Below are 21121 nucleotides of genomic sequence, written 5' to 3'. Positions count from 1 at the left end.
GAGTTTCAATTTAAAATAATTTCTTTGAAAATGTGTAAGTTTAATAGAGTAAAATACAATATATTTAAGAAAATATTTATTTTTATAAGTTTATATATATATATATATAGCAAAAGTAGAAAAGCAAGAGAAAAAATGATACACGCAAGGTACTGCCCATTCCCCTGAATCCTAGCCCTGTGAAATCTTGGGTCAGAGGCCAAGAACATTTCTTTATCACTATATATCATTCAAGAGCTCAATATCCACCAGGTGCAAAGAGCATATCTTTCTCGTTCCTTTTTTTGGAAGATGCCAATATCGTATTCCTTTTCCTCTAAATATATAATCAGATATAGTCACAGAAAAAAAAACACAATAAATTAAACTTCTGCATTTACAAACTTGCTAATGTATTTGAAGCATTCAAGTGTGGTAACCACACTTCTCTCTGTGTCTCCCACTGATGAGTTGGCTAAGGCAGGCCCACTGTTCATTCTCTTGTTTCTAGTTCTTGTCCATGCTGCTACTTGGTTGGTTTCTTTGCCACTCCCTCTGTGTATCTCTTCCCCATGGTTTAGTTATTCCCCAGAAAAGACTGATAAGAAGTAAATGTTTGAATTCGTGTCAGTCTGAAAAATGTCTTTTTTTTTTCTCTTTCACTTGAATGACAATTTAGCTATGAATAAACTTGTAGATTAAAAATTATTTTCTTCTGAACTGGAACTTCTAGCATTCTATTGTGTTGCAGATGAATTTCTCTCTCTGTCTGAAAGGTTTTAATGTTTTTTTTCCTTGATGCAGAATTTTATGTTGATGTGTCTAGGTATGATTTCTTTTTCAGTAAGTGTGTTTGATAGTTTGTGGACTCTTGATCTGAAGACTCCTGTGTTCCTCAGCTATTACTGACACTAGTATTTCTTTGATAATTTCCACCTTTGTATGTTCTTTGTTCTCTCTTTTTAAAACAATTTCCTCCATTACTAAAATTGGTCCTTTATATCTGTTTTCTCAAATGTTTCCCACAGTATTGTCTTTTACTATACCTTTTAGGAGACTTAATTTAACTTTTTATTTTAAACATTATATTTTTACCTTTAAGAAGTCTTTTATATTCTCTTTTTTTGATAATTTTGTATTATTGAGTTCTACATAATTATTATATTTCTCTTTTTAGCTTGAATTATTCTGTTTTGTTTGGGATCAGCTTTTCTTTTTATTTTCACACTCTGAGTTTTCTTTGTGTGCCTGGTGATTTTTGATTATCTATTTAGATTTAAAATGGAAGGCTTACATAGCCATTGTGGGTTTCTTGTGAGTAATTAGAACTATGTTCGAGCTGGCTCTTTCTCTTCAGTAGAAATTCTGACTGGGAACTTCATGTGAAATAGGAGAGGGCTTGGGTAGATTTACTGGCAGTCTTTATGGGGACAGATCCTCTAAATCCCAGAATTAGGTAGAAGCCTTAGCTTTTCAGTTTTTTATTTTTATTTTTTAAGTTCGTTTGCCCCTCTGTCTTTTTTTTTTCCTCTCGGTTTGTTTATCATTTCTTTCTTTTTCTTTTTCTTTTTTTTTTTTTTTGAGACGGAGTCTTGCTCTGTCACCCAGGCTGGAGTGCAGTGGTGCATCTCTGCTCAATGCAAGCTCCGCCTCCGGGATTCTTGCCATTCTCCTGCCTCAGCCTCCCGCATAGCTGGGACTACAGGCGCCCGCCACCACGCCCGGCTAATTTTTTGTATTTTTTTTTTTTTTTTAGTTGAGACGGGGTTTCACCATGTTAGCCAGGACGGTCTCGATCTCCTGACCTCGTGATCCGCCCACCTCAGCCTCCCAGACTGCTGGGATTACAGGCGTGAGCCACCGCGCCTGGCCTATCGTTTCTTTTAGAGAGGAACCCCAAGGGTTTCTATTTTGTTTTGTGGGTAAATTCTAGAAGCCTACACCTCTAACTGCTGGAGAGGAGAGGGGAATAGTGGTGGTGGTGGGGAAAGTAGACTGATAACAGTTTGTCCCATGTGAACCTGTAGCTTGATCCTTTTTCAGCCCCGTTTCTCACTCCTACCATTCCAGCTTGATTCTAAGTAGTTACTGTCCTAGTGAATAGCTTCCACCTCCTTTGTGGCCCTCTTATGGTTTTATTGGCTTCTTATGTTTTTCCATCAACCTGTTCCTATCTACTGTCTGTCATCTAGAACAGACGTTTTGAGGTGTCAAATGTTTTGAGTTGCTGGCTACTTGTTTTTGTAAATAAAGTTTTATTGGCACACCCATGCTCATTTGTTTGCATATTGTCTGTCTGGAGCTGCTTTTGTGCTACAGTGGCATAGTTGAGCAGTTGAAACAGAAGACAGCAGAGCTAAATAGTTGCCACAGAGACTGTGTGGTATGCAAAGCCTAAACTATCTACTCTTGGGTCCTTTACAGGAAAGATTTGCCCACCTCTGGTCTAGAAATGTTTTGACATTTTTCATTGTCTTGTGCTTAAACCTACCAGCCTCACCTTCTCACCCTCTTCATAGATAAGTAATTAATTCATTGTAATGTTCTCTTTTAATTCAGTAAGATCTGAGGAGGCATATAAGCCTCCTCAAGCCTCCAAATGTCTACTGTCTGCCTGTTCTGTCCTCTTGAACTGGAAAGACAGAGTCCTCATTCTTATACTCTGTAATATACCGATGGTCTGCTTATTGATTATTGTCTTCCATGTATGACCTTTTGAGGTGCAACAGCCAGGACTCTGTGTATTTCCTTGTTCCTTAATACAAAGCCAAGTATACAGTAAGCCTTCACAACGTGTTTGTTGAATGAATAAATTAATATCCTTATGTTTGAATTTTCTTTTCAAGATGGTGAGGAACAGCTATTTTTTTCTTCTGAATACACATGTAAAATTCTTTTCCCTATTAATAATTCATTTTTATATCCTTTTTCAAGATTAGGTGTATAAACAATGGTTAATCTTATCGGGAATGGAGAGGACCTCGTGTTCGAGAGGCATGCCAGCCTACTTATTTGCATTCTACTTCTTTCTACTTTTTCATGTTTGTGTTTTTTTTTAACTGAGTAATGCAATATATTATTTTTTTCTTCACGATGTTGCATTATTTTATATGTTAACAAGTTGTAGCTTAAGTAACCATATGTTTTGTAGCTGAGGAACTACCTGCATAATGATCCAGAGTGTTTTAGGAACAGTATATTTCAAATATTTTTCAAATGTGATTTTCAAGAAAATGTCTGACTGTGTGAAATGATTGCAAAGGATGAAACAGAAGAATTTTAAAATAGGAATAAGAATAAAATCTTAGTTGAGTAGTTTTTACTGTGTTTTGATGTATATTTTTGTTTGTGTTTCTCTTCTCGACCATCTAACTATTATTTAAAATCACTTCCCACATAAATTAAGAATGACGTACTAAGTTCTTAAAGAAATGATTTTGATAGTAGACATTTCCATTGGAGTATGTTTGTCATTTCTTGTACTGCAGTGAATGTGTTTTCTCTTGAGTCATGGTGTCTTTAATAGTACCAATTTAAAATCATAGCAGTACGTGAAGTAGAGTCAGCACCTGAATTATTGGCTTATTTGGAAATTAAGTAAATGGCCTCTTTTAAGATCTTCTGCAGAAGAAAGTATAGAGCATTTTTAATAGATATGTTTCTTTTCCTATTATTTCCCATAAAAAAGAAACAGAATTGCGGACTTGTAGTTATTTGTTATTTGATTCATCCCATCTCTCCTGAACTCTTCTAATACATAAGCAAGTTTGTAAATGCAGAAGTTTAATTTATTGTGTTTTTTTTCTGTGACTATATCTGATTATATATTTAGAGGAAACGGAATGAGATATTGGCATCTTCCAAAAGAAGGAATGAGAAAGATATGTTCTTTTCACCTTGTGGATATTGAGCTCTTGAATGATATAGTGATAAAGAAATGTTCTTGGCCTCTGACCCAAGATTTCACAGGGCTAGGATTCAGGGGAATGGGCAGTACCTTGTGTGTATCATTTTTCCTCTTGCTTTTCTACTTTTGCTCTACATGTATAAGCTTATGAAAAATAAATATTTTCTTAATTATATTGTATTTTACTCTATTAAGCTTACACATTTTCAAAGAAATTATTTTAAATTGAAACTCCTAGAAAAGAGAATCAATGTTGTTTGTACAGTAACATTTGTAGAAGAGTGTAGGAGTTCCATAAAAATCTGAGAAACAGTAAAATGTAGTCAGAGGAAAATATCATTGTAGTATTCACATTAGTACTCTCCAGTATAATTTTCCAAGATGATGGAACTATTCGTAATCTGTGCTGTCCCACACAATAGCCATTAGCCACATGAAACTACTGAGTACTTGAGACATGGCTACTGTGAAGGTGTGCAATATTTCATTATATTTAAATATTTTAGTACAGTAATTTTATTGTCCTTTTGTAATTATAGACTAACATTTTAATTTTGTTCTACTTAATTTTTGATTCTTTTTTCTTTTCAGGAAAATATATGCAGATGATGAACATTCTTAAGCCAATTGCCTTTGATGTTATTCATTTCATGTCTCAACTATTTGATTATTACTTGTATGCAATATATACCTTTTTTGGTCGGAATGATTCAGTAAGTCCACCTTTAGAGGGAAAAAAATTTTTCTTTTAAAATTTATTTTATAAATGTCAAACTTTTTCATTCTCTTTGTAGAAGATACACAAATAACATTGTTTTGGGGAATGCATAAAAAACAAAATTATTGATATCAGCTTTCTGTCTGCCCTATTGCCTTTTATATTAATTTTAAGCTTTGGTATGATAAACACTTCAACTTTTTGGAAGAAAAAGTGCAACGTCTGTTTCTAACCTTGACATATTTTGGCAATGAAAAATGTACAGATTGCTTTATTTAAATCTGGCTCCACGTAAAATACAAAACAGTAAATGAGACATTTTAAATATTGGCTAACAACCTTAGCAGTCACTAGTACATCTAAAAGATAATGAAAAATATTTATTAAAATAATTGAAAATCTGAACTGAGCCGTCTACCTGCCATAGAATTAATGTTTTTCTGCACCTCCTTTTTGCGTTTCCAAACTGTTATTGAGTATATCTTTTTCTACTGCTCACAGAAAATAACACAATATTAGGCAGGTAACTAATTTGATACTTTAAAATTAATTATGTGATTTGCATAGATGTTTGACAGTTTTCTGTGTAAAAACATTCCATTGAGTCCTATGAATATAATACTAGTTATATTTCATATCTTTTTAAAAATGTAAATTTCAATGTATAACTACATTCATTATATAAATATTTATATCCTTGCTGTGATCACAAGTATGCCAAAGACATAATCATTTTATATAGGACCCAAATTTCTTGGGTTCTTAATTCTGAAAAATATTTCTTAGAAAGAATGCTAATATGACCAGTGACAAAATGTTGCTGCAGAATTTATATACTATAAAGTATGTATTAATTCATCACCCTGAATTTGGAAACTCACTGAATATTAATCAAGGAAGACCTTGTAGAGTTTTAGCTAATTGTCAGAATGTTTTAGTCTTGTAGGTGACCCTTACTTTGTCTTTTGGGCCGTGCCTCTAGACCAGTCCTTTCTAAGAAATTTCGTAATAGTAGAAACATTCTGTATTAGCAATGTCCGGTATGGTAACCACTAGCCACACATGGCTGTTGAGCACTTGAAATATGTATGACTAGTGACTTAGGAACTGAATTCTTAATTGTGTCTAATTTTAGTTAGTTTACCTTTAAATATAAATAGCCACATGTGACTACTATCATATAGGACAGAACAGTTCCAGAACACATTATTGATAAGGTGTGTTAAAATAAGATCTTTCTGAAACTTTTGGGAACCAAATGGTTTTGGGTGTGATTTCCCAGCTGGTTATATACTGACACAGAATTTTTTCAGAATGGCATTCTCTAGTACCCCAGAAATTTAGCAAAGTATAGTTACTTATTGTAAAATATATTGCATATTTGATTTAAGATTTGTTATGAACACAGTATTCTGATATTTTATATTTAAACCATTTTCAATTCTGTAAGACTCAGTAAGAGCTATTTAATTATACTGAAACAAAGAAAATCTATACATAAATAGCACAAATAAGCACATGCATGTGTATAATATTGAAGTGGTAGTTTTTAATTTCCTAAGAGAATAAGCTTTTCAGGCCCATTAGAAATCATAGAAGTTTTCATACTCATAAAAATAAATAAATACTCCAAATTTACCCTATTAGCTGTTGAATCTTAGTGGTACCAGGGGAGGGGGAATTAGGTAATGTGTAGAATGGGAAGAACAGGTTATATGGTTGTATCTGCTTCTCTGTCAGAAGAAAGGGACTTGTGTGAGAGAATTTAGATGGATGCTTCTTGTGCAAAAATAAACATCTTTTTCTCAGGGGTTCTGGCTTCTAGAAATTATTGGTTGGGGACACAGTATATACATTAGTCCAAAGTATTCCTCCTATTAATACTATTTCCTCCAGAAACTCCTGCTATTCAGTGAACTGGTTATTACCTACTTCCTCATGCTCTATTTTATATCTGATCCATTGGATTCTATTATAATAATGTTATTCATAGTATTGCTTTATTTTGCCTTGTCCCCAGCTTTCCATTGTTCACCTCTTAAGTTATGTTTTCTTTGGTCTTTCTGGTTCACATTTTTTTGTGAAGACCATCTGTAACTTACTTAAAACAGTAGTAAACACATAGTAGACACTCATGGTGTATGGATTGATCTTCTGATTATTTGCCATTCCAGTAAATCTTATGAACATTCTTATTTGACAACAGTTTGTGAGCCTCGTTTAAGGTTACCTTTCATTAGTAAAACTGTTTCTTTGTAGAGAGCCTATAAATAGGTATCTATATATTTAAGAAATGAATTAACTTCCAATTCCAGGTATGACAGACTAAAACCTTTCTAGATAATATTTCCTGCAGAAAACAACTATAAAATCTGAATGTTATAGAAAAGGCAACTATTTGAAGACACTGGAGAGTAAACAGAAGCAGCAAATAGACTCTGGTGAGGGGTCCATGCTAGTCTGCAGATGGGAGAAAGGGGAGCTATGAAAATAAATTTTATCCCCGTGGCTTTTAGCTCAGGGCTAAGTGCAGTCCATGTGGCCCGTGGGTAGAGACAAGCACAGGAAGACCTTAAGTTTTTATGGACTGGAGAATCAGAAAAGTGGAGCCAGAAAACTGGAAACACTGAAAATAGTGGAGAAAGCTCAGAAGAAAAAAATCCAGAGAGGGCATTTCCAAATTCAGTCAACCTATATCTCAGACTGTGAGATATGTGATTCCATGATCCATGATTATATGGAACAAACTGACTGCAGCTCAGTGAAAGAAAAAAAATATAAACAGAGACCAAAGCTGCTGCACGAGAGACAGTTTATAGTTAAAGCCCAGCCAAGAAACTTATGTACTGAAAACTTATGTACTGAAAACAAAGGAAATGATGTTTATGGGAGAAAAATGACAGTGTCCAGAATCTCCAGAATGAAATTGGTGATGTAATCCAACTTTACCTAACAGACACAGCACCAAATCAATCTAGTTTAACTCTAAGATATTGGAACCAAGGGATAAGGATTTTAAATGGGCTTTTATCACTGTCTTCAATGAATTAAAACAAAATATATTTTAAATGCTTGAACATCTCAGCAGAGAAATAGTAAATTCTGGTAGTGACAATAATGAAAAAAAAAGGGAAATCCTAGAAATGAAAAATACAATTTCAAAAACAACAAAAAAGTTTACTCAATATGCTTAATAGCCAAATGGACATGACAGAAGAAAGAATATGTGAACTTAAAGATAATCAAAATTATTCAAAGTGAAGAACGTAAAAAAAGATTAAAAGGAAAAAAAATCTCACAGACTATATCACATGGTTTGATTATATCACATGGTAAAACATACATGTGATTGGAATACTAGATGGAGAAGAAGAGAGAATGAGTCAGAAAAAAAATTTGAAAAAACATTAGCCAAAATTTTGCAGCTACAAGGTGCTAAATGAACAGCGAGAAGAGGAAGCATAAAGAAATGTACAGCAGAGTACCTATGATGAAAGTTTTTCTTGAAAAACATAGTAGATATATTATATAAAAGGGACCAATAATCTGATTAACAGCTGACTTCCCATTAAAAGGCTATGGGGGCTTTTTGTACCTTGAAGGTACAAAAGAAAAAGAAATATTGTCTATTCAGAATTTTATATCCAGTAAAAACATCATTTGAAAATGAAAGTGAAATTAAGAACTTTTAGATTAAAAGAATAAAAAACTAAGAGAATTTGTCACAAGGGACATATAAAAATTCCTAAGGGAAGTTATTGAGACTGAAGGGGAATGATAACACATGAAAACCTAGATCCTCAGAGAAGAGTGAAGAGCATTGGTAATGCAATCTACCTGTGGAAATTCACAGAGAATTTTTTCTTTTTCCACTTACTTTCTTTATAAACCACAGGGCTGTTTAACAGTGCAATCATAGCATAGTCTTCCTGGAGTTCATAATACATGTAGATGTATTACATTTAAAAACTATAATAAAGTATGTAGGGAGAGTGTGGACGTATAAGGTTGCAAGATTTCTGTATATTAGTAAAGCAGTGATGAATATTGTAATCCATAGGACAACCATGAAACAATACAAATAACTTTAACTCTTTAGCTAACAGGAATATTAAAGTAGAAATCTAAAAATTTATTTATATAATTACAAAAGGCAGGAAAGGAAGAACCAAGGAGGGAAAATAGAGATAAAATATAACAGTAGGTGCAAACTCAACTAATCATTGCATTAGATGATAATGGACTAAACTCTCAAATGGCGGAGATTGTCAGAATGGATTAAAAACAAAGTCCACACTAAAAAACAAAAACGTACTTTAAATATAAAAAGAGGCTAGGCATGGTGGTTCAGACTTGTAATCCCAGCACTTTGGGAGGCTGAGGTGGGAGGATCGCTTGAGCCCAGAAGTTCGAGACCAGACTGGAAAATTTGGTGAAACCCAGTCTCTACTAAAAATACAAAAATTAGCCAAGTGTGATGGCTTGCACGTGTAGTCCCAGTTACTCAGGATGCTGAGGCAGGAGGATCACTTGAGCCCTGAAGGTCGAGGTTGCAGTGAGCTGTGATCACGCCACTGCACTCCAGCCTGGCAACAGAGCGAGACCCTGTCTCCAGAAAAAAAACCAACCAAACAAACAAAAAAAATCCCCAAACGATTATGCTGGAGATCCTAGCCTTTGTCATAAGATAAGAAATATAAGGCATATGGATTGGAAAAGAAGTTAAGTTGTCCTTAATTGCAGATGACATGGCAAACCCTAAGGAATCCACAAATAAGCTTCTAGAACTAATAAATAATTTAGCAAACTGCTAGAATATAAAGTCAGTATACAGAAATCAATAATCCAGTTTGAAAATGAAAAAAATTTTTAAAAAGCTTTACTTACGGTAACATCAAAATTTTTAAAGAAATTTAATAGATAACTTGATAGGTTTGTACACTGAAAATATTAAGTCTTTAGAAAGGGAATTAAAGGCTATGTAAATAAATAATGAGATACACTATGTGCATATATTAGAAAACTCAGTGCTGTAAAGGTGGCAGTCTTCCCCAAATCTATAGGTTCAGTACAATCCCAATCAAAACTATAACAAGGTTTTTTTTTTTTTCCAAGAAATTTAGAAGTTTATTTTAAAATTGATACAAAAAGCCAAAGATTCATAATGGCCAAAACATTTTTGAAGAACAGAGTTAGAGGATTTTTATACCTGACTTCACAAAGACTTACTCCAGAGCTACAGTAGTTGATAAAGTATAGTACTGGCCTAACAGTAGATCAGTGCAACAGAAATGGACACACTTACATGGTCAATTGATTTTTGAAAACAGCACTAAGGCAGTTCATTAGAGAAAACAGTTTTTTTAGCAAACGGTGTAGGTACACTTGGATGTGAATATGAAAAGAAAAAAAAAGCCTCAATCCCCCTTCTTCATACCATACACAAGAATATAAATAAACATTGTTTATAAGACCTAAAGAAGTTCCAAAACTATGAAACGTCTAGAAAAAACTAGGAGAAAATCTTTGTGACATTTGGGTTAGGCATATGCTTCTTTGAAAAGACACAAAAAGCATGAAGCATAAAAGAAAATATTGATAAAATGAGCTTCCTCATGGTTAACAACATTTGCTAAAGAGGCAGAAATACGAAAAGTCAAGTCAGACCAGGAGAAAATTTTGCAAATCATGTGGAGAAAGGCCGTGTTCACACAAAGTATAAACAACTCTTATAGCTCAATAAGAAAACAACCCACTTAAAAAATGGGAAGAGATTTTATCAGGTATCTGCACTGTAAAAGAAGATATGAGAATGGCTAATTAGCACACGAGAAGATGTTTGACATCACTGTCATCAGAGAAGTGCATGTTAAATGCACATTGCAATACATCTGTGCAACCACTAGAATGGCTAGTTAAAAAGCACTGACAGTATTAAGAATTGGCAAGTTTGTGGAGTCTTTTAGTCTGCTCCAACTTCCATAGCAAAATAGTGTAGACTGGGCTGCTAAAGAACGGAAATTTATTTCTCAGAGTTCTGGAGGTTGGAAGTCCAAGATCAAGGTGGTGGCCAATTCTTTTTCTGGTGGGGGCACCCTTTCTGGCTAGCAGATGGTTGCTTTCTGCCTGTGTCTTCACATGACCTTTCCTTTGATCACGTGGAAGGAGATAGTAAACTCTCTAATGTCTCTTAAAATGTCATGAATCCCATCATACCAGGGACCCACCCTCATGACCTAATCTAAAACTGATTTTATCTCCCAAAAGCCCCATCTCCAAATGCTATCACATTAGGGGTTAGGGCATCAACATGCATTTTGAGGGAAAACACAAACATTTAGTCCGTGACATGGAACAACTAGAATTCACATACATTGTGTGTGGAAATGAAAACAGTACAGCTACTTTAGAAAACAATGTGGAAGTACCACATTGTTAAAAACATATTTAGTATATGAATTAGAAAGTCCATTTCTAGTTATTTACCCAAGAGAAGTGAAAATAATATGTGTCCAGAAAAGGACACACACATGAATGTTCATAGTGACATTATTCAAATAGCCTAAACCTGGAACCCAAACGTTAGTTGACCGAATAAGTAAACTGAACAAGAGATTGTACTGTATCCATACTACTAAATACAATGAAGCAATAAAACACTACAAAATACCACCAGACCCAACACAGATGAATCTCAAAAGCATTCTAAGTAAAACACATCAAACACAGAAGATTATGTACTATGTGAATCCATTTATATGAAATTTTAGAAAAGGCAAAAACTACAGTGAGGGAAAGCAGGTCAGTGGTTAAGGGTGAGGGAAGGGGAAAAGGGCAAAGGGTATGAGGACATTTTTAAGGGTGAGAGAACTCTATCTTTTTATGGTGCTGGTTGCAAGATTGTATGCAATTACCAAATTCATCAAACTATACTTAAAAAGATTGAATGTAATTTATATATAAATAATACCTTAATGAAAAGAGAAGAAAAATGGATTAATGAAGTTTATAAAACCTAGAGAAAATAAAATGTATTAAATATCATAAAATTAGCATATAAAATCAGTTCATGTTTTATTGCACAGTGTTATGGCACAACTATTTTCACTTAAGACTCTCTGACACATGTAAATAATTTCTCATTCTTGTATCTCAAATGGGAGAGGAAGAGGAATAATAAATGTTCATGTATGCTTACGTGTGTGTATGTAGTCACATAGTCATACATACATAATTTCTGACTATGTTAATGACATACATTTTATAGCTTACTCTTAATAATGTTTTAAATTTATTGGCTTATAGAGAACATTGTAACATTTTCCCAAATGCCTTTAACTATGTGTGATTACCTCTAAATTACCTTTATTTTCATCAATGGAATCATCACACAGGGAGCTGACTAACTGGCTTTTCATGTCTTATTCTTATCCTTCTCAATTATGCTCTTGTGAAGGTTTTTATAAATGCTTTGGCTTTGTTATAGTGAATAGATTTCTATCTATACTGTGAAATGTTTACCAAGCCTAATAGAAAATTGTATTGATTTTTTAATGAGGATTTAAGCTATCGCTAATTTGTATAAGAAAAATAAATGAGCAAAAAATATAAATAACTTTATGTTGTTATGCTGCTACATGAACACAGCACAGCATATCTTACATACAACAGAGTGTAATATCTTTATCTAAAATCTCAAGTTTTACAACTAAAAATAATGACTCTTGAGAAAGAAATTCTGGAGAACTCTCTTGATAATTCTTAAGATTGATACATGTTAGTGTGTCCTGTGAATGCACACAGATAAATGTTTCTTTGGTTCCCTTGAGATTTGACTCCTTTGCTTGATGTGTTAGAATTTGTAAATGCAATTTGGAAACCCTCTGAAGGCTAAGTATCTGAGTGAAAACTCATCAAATACCTTGGTTAATATGAAGATGTAACATTTACAAGATGATCTCTAGAATGATGTAACAAGCCTTTTTCTTTTTCAGTTGGAATCAACAGGACTCGGCCTTAGTAGTAGTAGACTAAGAACAACTCTAAACAGAATACAAGAAAGCCTTATTGATCTAGTAAGTAATGAATTGGAATAAATTCTTTTGGATTATATGAAGTACAAATTAGCTATTCAATCAATTTCGTATAAATGTGTGTCTATATGTATATTGAGTAGCGAGTCCTCAGAATTAAATGAGTGCATATAGGAAGTAAAACAGATTGCTTATAATAGTCTGATCAGAGAGAAACTAGTATACATAAAAGAATATGATATTGGTCATATGTCTAGCACAAGTTCAAAGAAGAGAAAGGTTTATGTGAAAAACTAATATCAGAGGAGGACTAAAGGAAGAAGTGATACTTGTGCTAGACTTCGAAGACCAGGCATAGGATTAATGGGAAAGGGAAAAGTCTTTAAATTAAGGTACACAGGGTGAGCAAGGGCCTTGAGGTGGGTGCAGTCTGAAGTTTGACAGATCTTACGATTGGGACACTGGTATATGCTGCAAAGTTAGGTTGCAGAGAGTGTTTGGGACACTTTATAAACGGCTCTGAAATTCAAGGAGAAAGTTTGGGTTTAGTTGCTGTGTAGTAGGGAGCCCGGTTTTTGACTATCATCACAGGATGAAATGCATGTTTTAAGAAGACAGGTTAGATAGCACAGAGTTGACCTCCTGTAGTGTTTCAGCTAACATAAGCATTTAAAATGAGAAAAACTTTCTCGTGGTTGGTCACTGTAGCCTGAAGTTTATGTTGTTTAGACGTTTCTCCACATCTATTTTAACCCCAGGCTTCTCTGAATTTTCCTTTATTCCTTCAACCTAACATGAACAAGCAATCATTTTCCTCATTTTTCATAAGCTCTACATTATGTGCATACTTCTGTTATTGAAGCTTTTTATAAAGCCATGATTATTCTTTTAAGGAATACTTATTACAACAATTGTTATATGCCAGGCATTGTTATAGAGCTGGGAATTCATCAGTGCACGGAAGAGATATTTCCTGTCTTGGAACTTGTATTTTATTGGAGCAGAGAGACAAACAAATGTATAACATAGTGTCAGATACTCATTGAATACTAAGACAAAACTGAAGCAGTGATAGGATGGGGATCTTGAGCAGAGCTGTGAATAAAGTGAGTGAGGCATGTGCTGATACCTCAGGTGAGCGCTGTTTGGACAGAAGAAATAACTGGTATCCTTCTCTCTTAACATTTGGAGATCCTTTTATCCAACACATTTTTAAAAATATAGTCATATCACTTACCTTGGCACATAGCATTGCTTCAGTAAATGTTCATAGAGTAGATGAATATACTCCAGTCCCTTAGTTTCTTGTTTCTTGGCATAACTTGGCTTGTTTCCTTGGTTATGATATTTGTTTAATCCTTGATCTTTAATTTCAGAGTCAAGGCTCCTTATTTGACCCAGCCTTTTCGTTTCTCTTTTTTCTTTTCCTTTTTGTTTTTAGTCTTTGTTTTGTAAAATCCACTGGTCTCAGCCCCACTTGCAGTTTTCTGTGTTTCGATTTTGTTTCTTCTTATTCGATACTTAAGTATAACCTTGAGCATCAAATCTTATTCTCCAGATCTTATTCCACAGCTAAAGTTTTTCTTGTTTCTGACTGAAAGGCCCAAGATCGATGGGCCCGATTTTACCGCTAGAGCCATTCACCCTGGCATTTCTGTGTCATTCCTGCTAGCTACTGTCTTGTGATCATCAAACTCCAGTTCTAGATTTGACCCTTAAGATGTGGATTTCTGCTTCAGATTTTGCCACATAGTGTATAATGAATTATTACTCATACTGATAAACATTGGTTTGTTATTTTAGAAAATATATTTGTCATTTATTAGAACTTGCTTGATCTCAGGATTTTTTTTTTTTTTTGAGACGGAGTCTCGCTCTGTCGCCCAGGCTGGAGTGCAGTGGCCGGATCTCAGCTCACTGCAAGCTCCGCCTCCCGGGTTTATGCCATTCTCCTGCCTCAGCCTCCTGAGTAGCTGGGACTACAGGCGCCCGCCACCTCGCCCAGCTAGTTTTTTGTATTTTTTAGTAGAGACGGGGTTTCACCGTGTTAGCCAGGATAGTCTCGATCTCCTGACCTCGTGATCCGCTCGTCTTGGCCTTCCAAATCTCAGGATTTTTTAAGCTGGTATGTATTAATTTTCTTCACTTCATTAATTTGCATTTACATTGGCAGAATACATTAATTGATTTCTTGCTACTCAATACATTCTTTGGCTACTGAAATAATTTATAGCTTAATGAATCTGAAACCAACTAGATGGAAGTAATATTTTTCCTTATATTTCTCTTGCATGTCACTTAAAATCTTAATGAATACTTTTTTGGTAATTTTATTTTCTCCATATAGATACTCTAAGTTTTACTTCTCTTTAAGCTGTAAAAGGCAAAATAGAATCATTATGGTCTTAAAAATGCCGCCTGAAATAATTTATCATATAAATTCAGTGTAAACTAAGAAAATTTGTTTGTCACATCAAATGAAAGTTTAAGAAAAGTTGTCTAACAGGAAAAGTAAGAAAAGAAGCTGGTATAGGTGATAGTGACAGCAGGAAGGTGAATTTTTAGTAACCCATTTGATTATGCTAACTAAATTGTTTGCTTTAAGACATTTAGCCAACTTATTTATTCATTTATTATTTATTTACTTATGAGACGGAGCCTCACTCTGTCACCCAGGCTGGAGTGCAGTGGCAAGATCTCGGCTCACTGCAACCTCCACCTCCCGGGTTCAAGCGATTCTCCGGCCTCAGCCTTCCAAGTAGCTGTAATTACAGGCTGTCACCACCACGCCTGGCTAGTTTGTGTATTTTTAGTAGAGATGGGTTTGCCATGCTGGCCGGGCTGGTCTTGAACTTCTGACCTCAGGTGATCCTCCTGCCTCGGCCTCCCAAAGTGCTGGGATTACAGGCGTGAGCTACTGCACCCGGGCCTTTAGCCAACTTTAAATTTTTAATAATAATATTTTAAATTTGTCCAGAAAAATTCGTAAATATGAATTCTCTTTGTAGTAGCACATTGGTGGTAGGAAAAGTTAAAAAATGTGACTCTCACAGTGAGAATAAAGGTGGTTAAAGTTTCATTTTTCAGTCTTTAAAGGGTTATAGCCTTTACTTATTGCACTCCTGTAAACTGAAAAAGCCAGTTTAGGAGCTTTTTATTTAAGTGTGCAGTAAGCACATACCATTTATTTATGTCAGCTTGACATTTTCGTGACTCTCTTGCTCTCTTCAAGCGTATTTTCCTAAATATAAACACAGAACTTTAGTCTTTAAGCAAATAATTATCATAAATTTTATGCCTCAAATGCCAGGCATACAACTGGGAACAAAGGAAGGTATTTTAATGAAAGCCTTTTGAAGTGGGGGCAACAATTCCAGTGATCTTCTAAAGAATGCTTTTGTGAAAGAGCTCCCTGAGTAGAAGGGAACTCAACGCATTTGTGTTGGAGCCATTAAGGAGGTAGTTAGGTAAATGCTTTTGGCTCCTCTTGTCGTATGAAAGATAACTGTATTCTCTCAGACTACAGATATACCCTTTTCTTGCCTTCCATTATTTTCTAGAGCCCCCTCCCTGTTCTATCCCTAATTGACTTAGTCAGTACCTAAATTCAAAGAAACTTTTAGTTTTATAAATATATTGTGTATATGATATCTAATCCGAAAGAATGAAATTTAAAATTAACTGCTATTGTAAGTGTTTGGTATTCATGGAGATCCTTGAGCTATTTTGAGTTTGAGATTATACAATATTGTCAGAAAATTAATATTAGATTTAGCTTAATTCTACAATATTTTAAAAGCAGAAGTGTTTGATGCTTAGGAGTTTTGTTATACTGTTGGAGTATAATCTTCCAAGATTTTACTCATAGAAGGAAACTTATCTGTGCTCATTTAACCTGTACAGCATTCATACATACCTAGTAACCATAAGCTTCTGCTTTAACATCTTCAGTGATGTTTTTTTGGGAACTAATAACCACCCAAAGCAGCCCTGCTTGCCTTAAGTCTGCCTGATAGAATGTGCTTTGTTATAATGTAACCAAATATGCTTATCTCTTGAACTATTTTCTGTTATTTCTATTTCTACTTCTTTTGGATCACTTTGAGTAGCCTAGCCATTTTGCCCAAGTGAGTCCTTTCTTCTCCCAGTTCCTTTATTCATTTTTCGTGTTTCAGAGTTTTACATCTCCTCATCATTCTTTGACTTGTTCTGAAATAGTTATTTACAACTCTGAACTAAGAAGAAAATTGAGAGCACTATAAGAGGTATTGGAAGCAGACAGAAAATGAGCTATGTGATGAGGGTGCAGGATGAGATACAAGATAGTTGGATAGCTATCTTTATTCCTAATTCATTCAACAATACATATTGCATGCCTAGGTACTTTGTGGTAGACTGATGGCCCCCAGAGTGGAGGAGGTAGTTAAGGAATAAATGAAGATCTAATTTAACGTCAGATTGTGTTGAGAGCAATGAAGAACTTAGGTGAGAAGTACAGAGAGAGAAAGGGTGTAATGTTATTTGGGCAGTTAGAGAAGATCCCTCTAGGAAGGACCATTGAAGCAGATCCCTAAAGGAAATAGGAGTGTGAGCCACCCTTATTCAACAAATGTTTATTTAGTGTCTGTTTGTTGAACACTCTATATGGTGCCAAGCACTGTTCCAGGAATTAAGGATACAATTGTAGGGGAAGGTGGGGAAGCCAAACAAAACTCCCTACCCATGTAGAGTTTATTTTCTAGTAGGGGGAAGATAATTTGGGAAACAGTGTTTTAGGCTAGAGTCAGTTGTAGACAGGTAATATCATGGTAACATGTTTAGACTTTTTCCTGGGAGGAATGGATTAAGGCTTTAAAACCAGGGAGTGTTATGATCACATCTCTATTTGAGAAAGTTCACATCAGTATTGTTGAAAAATCTGTCAGTTAACTGTATGGAAACTGGCATAGAAATAGGAGAAGCTAGAGACAGAGCTCTCTATTCATGGGCTTTTAGAATAGTCCAGTCAAGACTGCTAAGGAACCTGTGACCTGTTTAAGTAGTAATATCGGGAAGGAACAAAGGAGAGGTATCTGTTTAGACATGTTTTAGTGATTGATTGGATGTGGAAGGTAAGGAAGAAGGGGAGTCGTGAATGACTTTAAGGTTCCTTACTTGTTTCTTATCAATAACTACCAGAATTAAATAGGATAGACAACTAATTGGTGCCAAACAGTATTTAATTTTGTAAATTTTTTCTCCTTTTTTTTTTTTCTGCTGGAGTAGGGTTATTTCCTTTTTAGAGGGAAATGAATGATGGAGATATGACATTAATTAACTTGCATGGATCCATGATCCTGCTTCTCCCTAGAGGAAGCACAGTTATTCCCAAACTAACTTTTAAATGCTAATTGAGTAATTAGAGATTGAAAAGAGACACTGTCTTTAGGAGAAGATAGGAAATAAAAAAAAAAGATAAAGAATTAAACCATTTTCTGACTTGAAAGGTTTTATAAGTTTTATTTGCATTTTGCTAAATTTATAGGAGTAAATTATATGTATGCATTTTGATGTCTCATTTATTCATATGGAAAATAATTGCAGATTTGTTACTAAAAGTTGTTTTAAAAAGTAATCTAGCTTTATATATTGTACACTATTAGATGTGTTTACATCCAATTTTGTGCTAAATTTTCTTTGAGGTTCTTTTAAAGCTATTTTGCATTTAAACATTTAGTTTTGCTATCTGCCTACTCATATGTTCTCACCTTTAAACTCCGCAATAGAGATAACCATGGAGTGTTTTCCACACTGAAAGTAGTACATAAACTGCAGGGGTTGTATTATATAATGTTTAGCATCTCTTCTAACTCTGTCATTCTGTGGTTCAATCAACGTCTTAAAACTTTGAATGGGGGCAGGGGTTAACTTGTATTCAGGTTAACTTTAAAAAACATAGCTGCACTTTTGTACTATGAGCTATTCCTTAACTTACATAGCTTTTATTCTATTTTTTTTCTTTTCGTAAATTTCTCTTATGGAATTTTTTTTCAAAATGTAATGAATGGAGTTTGTTGCCATGTCAGTACTGCAAAACTCTATACTTAAACTAAAAGTATAATGAACATTTGTAATTCAAGCTCATTGTTATTAGAAATATATTTGGTTATAAAAGTTCTTAATGACTTTCACAGTGAAGTGACTGGATTATACTGTCATCAGTAACGTTAAGATTCCTACAGTCTCACTGCCTTAACCTCACTCCTTTGTGCCCCAGAAAACAATAATTAAAAGTCTCTTTCTCTGAGGTGTAATGCAGCAACTGTTCAAATAACTATTATGATGATGTCAGTATTCTAAACAGCCTTCTTTCATGTTCTCTATACAAAGGGAAACTTATTCACCGAAGTAAGTTTATATTAAGTTAAATATTGAAATATTTGGAGTGATTGGTAACTCTTGAGCTGGCAGTCTTCTGGTACTCTGTCAGCTACTCCAAGTAGCCAGCCTTGTGCATCTTTACCCATGACCTCAAGATATTCCCACCCTCCTGGCAAAAAAAGATGGCCAGTGTGCCTGTGAGTTGAAGTGTGTTTTTGTTTTTTTAACTATTTGCTAAGAGCTTAGTAAAAAATGAGTCCCTTGCTATGTATTGAGGAGAAGTTGAGTAAGTGTATCTTTGAAACTCTTCCTTTGCCAACCTGTTTGTTTATAATGTAGGATATGTTTATATGAAGTCGAAGAATGTACGTAACTCATATTCAAGGCACTCCTTGCCTGGCATCAGAATACCTAGAAAGGTAAATTAGTAATGAGAAGATTTCTAGTGAGTATATCATCAGATGAAAGTAAAACTGAGAAATTTGAAGTCTGATGAGTTTTCCTGACCACAAATTAGACTGCATCACTCCTATTGACTACATGGCAGTATACCCGAATCAGTGGTTCTCTCCTGGACAGTGCTGACGGACCTGGCACATCGTGCTTCTTGGGTATCCCTTTCCTTTGTTCACATTGACCATCTTCCTTCTTATCAGTAGTCTGTCCCCAGATATATACAATACATTTGGCTCTGTTCCAGTTTATAACTTCATTCTAGTCCTGCCTCCTTGAGATTATATACCAAGGCAAACTTCATTAAAATTTGGGTGTGAGATGGTTAATCAAACCATAATTTTGGATTCTATCAGTGTGGTTCTCAAGGAATGATCATATTTCTCTCATTTACAAGTTCTTGAGGGCCATCTCACTATTGTTGCTATGAAACATCTGTCAATTCATAAAGAGTCCTTGTGTTGACAGACTTCAGGTCATGCACAGATGGTAGCCTGTAGATTTGGATGATATTATATAGGCTCATTGTCAGTTAGGATTAAAAAGAAGGTTCCAGTAGTTACAAAACATGAAAGCAGGATAAAAAGAACTGAACCTAAATGTAATTAACGTATGCCCCAAGAGTATTTTAATTTTAATTCTAGTTATGTCAAAATCACGTGGTTTATTACTGTTAGATTTGTTATTCCAGGTTGTATATGTATTGTATTTTCAGGAAGTTTCCGCTGACCCTACTGCCACACTCACAGCAGCAGAAGAAAGAAAGGAAAAGGTGCCAAGTCCACACCTCAGTCACCTGGTGGTTTTGACATCTGGGGATACATTGTATGGGTTGGCAGAAAGAGTGGTAGCCACAGAATCCTTGTAAGTTGTTCAAAACAGTTGCATTGCCATTAAATATTTAAGAAAGTTTATAAAAGTAAGCATTGTTTAATTGGACTTCTAGTTAGCTGCATATATCTACCACTTCTAAATATCACTTATATGTTTCTGACAAGTATATTCTAACACAGATTACCAATTGATTTTTTAAACTGCATGGTTGGTTTTTCAATTATAGAAATGGAAAGAAGAAAATCTTTTAATTTTCAGTCTTTAACAACATGATCCATGCTTTAAGTATAGCTTTAGGAAGCGTTATACTACGCTTCATATTTTCCTATTGATGACTCATGATCCTAGGAGAAGCTGTAGTTGCATTGTCAATTTAGTGCTAAGTGTAATTGACCCTTGACATCAATAAGAATGCTTCCTGACCTTTATAAATCCCCAGAGTTATTAATACAATTAACGCATATAACTTCTTCTGCATTTCTATAAAATGTAGTCCAATATAATGTAAGAATTTTTGCATTAATAACAAAAAGCAGAAAAAGACAGTGCCTGGATGCAGTGCATCTGCAGGCAGTAGTCCAGGCTCCTTCACCAGCCCACTGACTCCCATTCCTGTACCCAGCCTCTGGCACCTGTCGTTCATTTGTGATACTCAGCCAAGTTACAGTTTGCTGCCTATTAGGAATTTTGGGGTTACTTCTGAAAAGTGTCAGATATTAAAAGTGTCAGATATTAAATCTGAGATTTCAAGAGTCTGTTGTATGTAACTGAATGAGATCTTTAAAAGAAATCCTTTAAAAAATACCCTTGTGTTCTGTTTTCAACCTGCTACTCTGG

At 34.7% G+C, this 21121-nt stretch overlaps 1 protein-coding gene across 2 annotated transcripts in view; it reads left to right on the top strand.

Moving 5' to 3' along the window:
* Positions 1-21121, top strand: part of VPS50 (VPS50 subunit of EARP/GARPII complex) — a 119637-nt gene that overhangs the window by 87558 nt on the left and 10958 nt on the right. For both annotated transcript variants that reach the window (XM_007982147.3, XM_007982145.3), the window contains exons 21-23: positions 4478-4599; positions 12599-12679; positions 20166-20314. In XM_007982147.3, coding sequence (XP_007980338.1) covers positions 4478-4599; positions 12599-12679; positions 20166-20314 — 352 coding nt within the window. The remainder of the gene's footprint in view (positions 1-4477; positions 4600-12598; positions 12680-20165; positions 20315-21121) is intronic.

This window comes from Chlorocebus sabaeus, chromosome 21 (genome assembly GCF_047675955.1).
Source record: "Chlorocebus sabaeus isolate Y175 chromosome 21, mChlSab1.0.hap1, whole genome shotgun sequence".
NCBI classification, from domain to species: Eukaryota; Metazoa; Chordata; class Mammalia; order Primates; family Cercopithecidae; genus Chlorocebus; species Chlorocebus sabaeus.
Note: the sequence above shows the minus strand (reverse complement) of the source record. Positions and strands in the feature narration are given on the sequence as shown.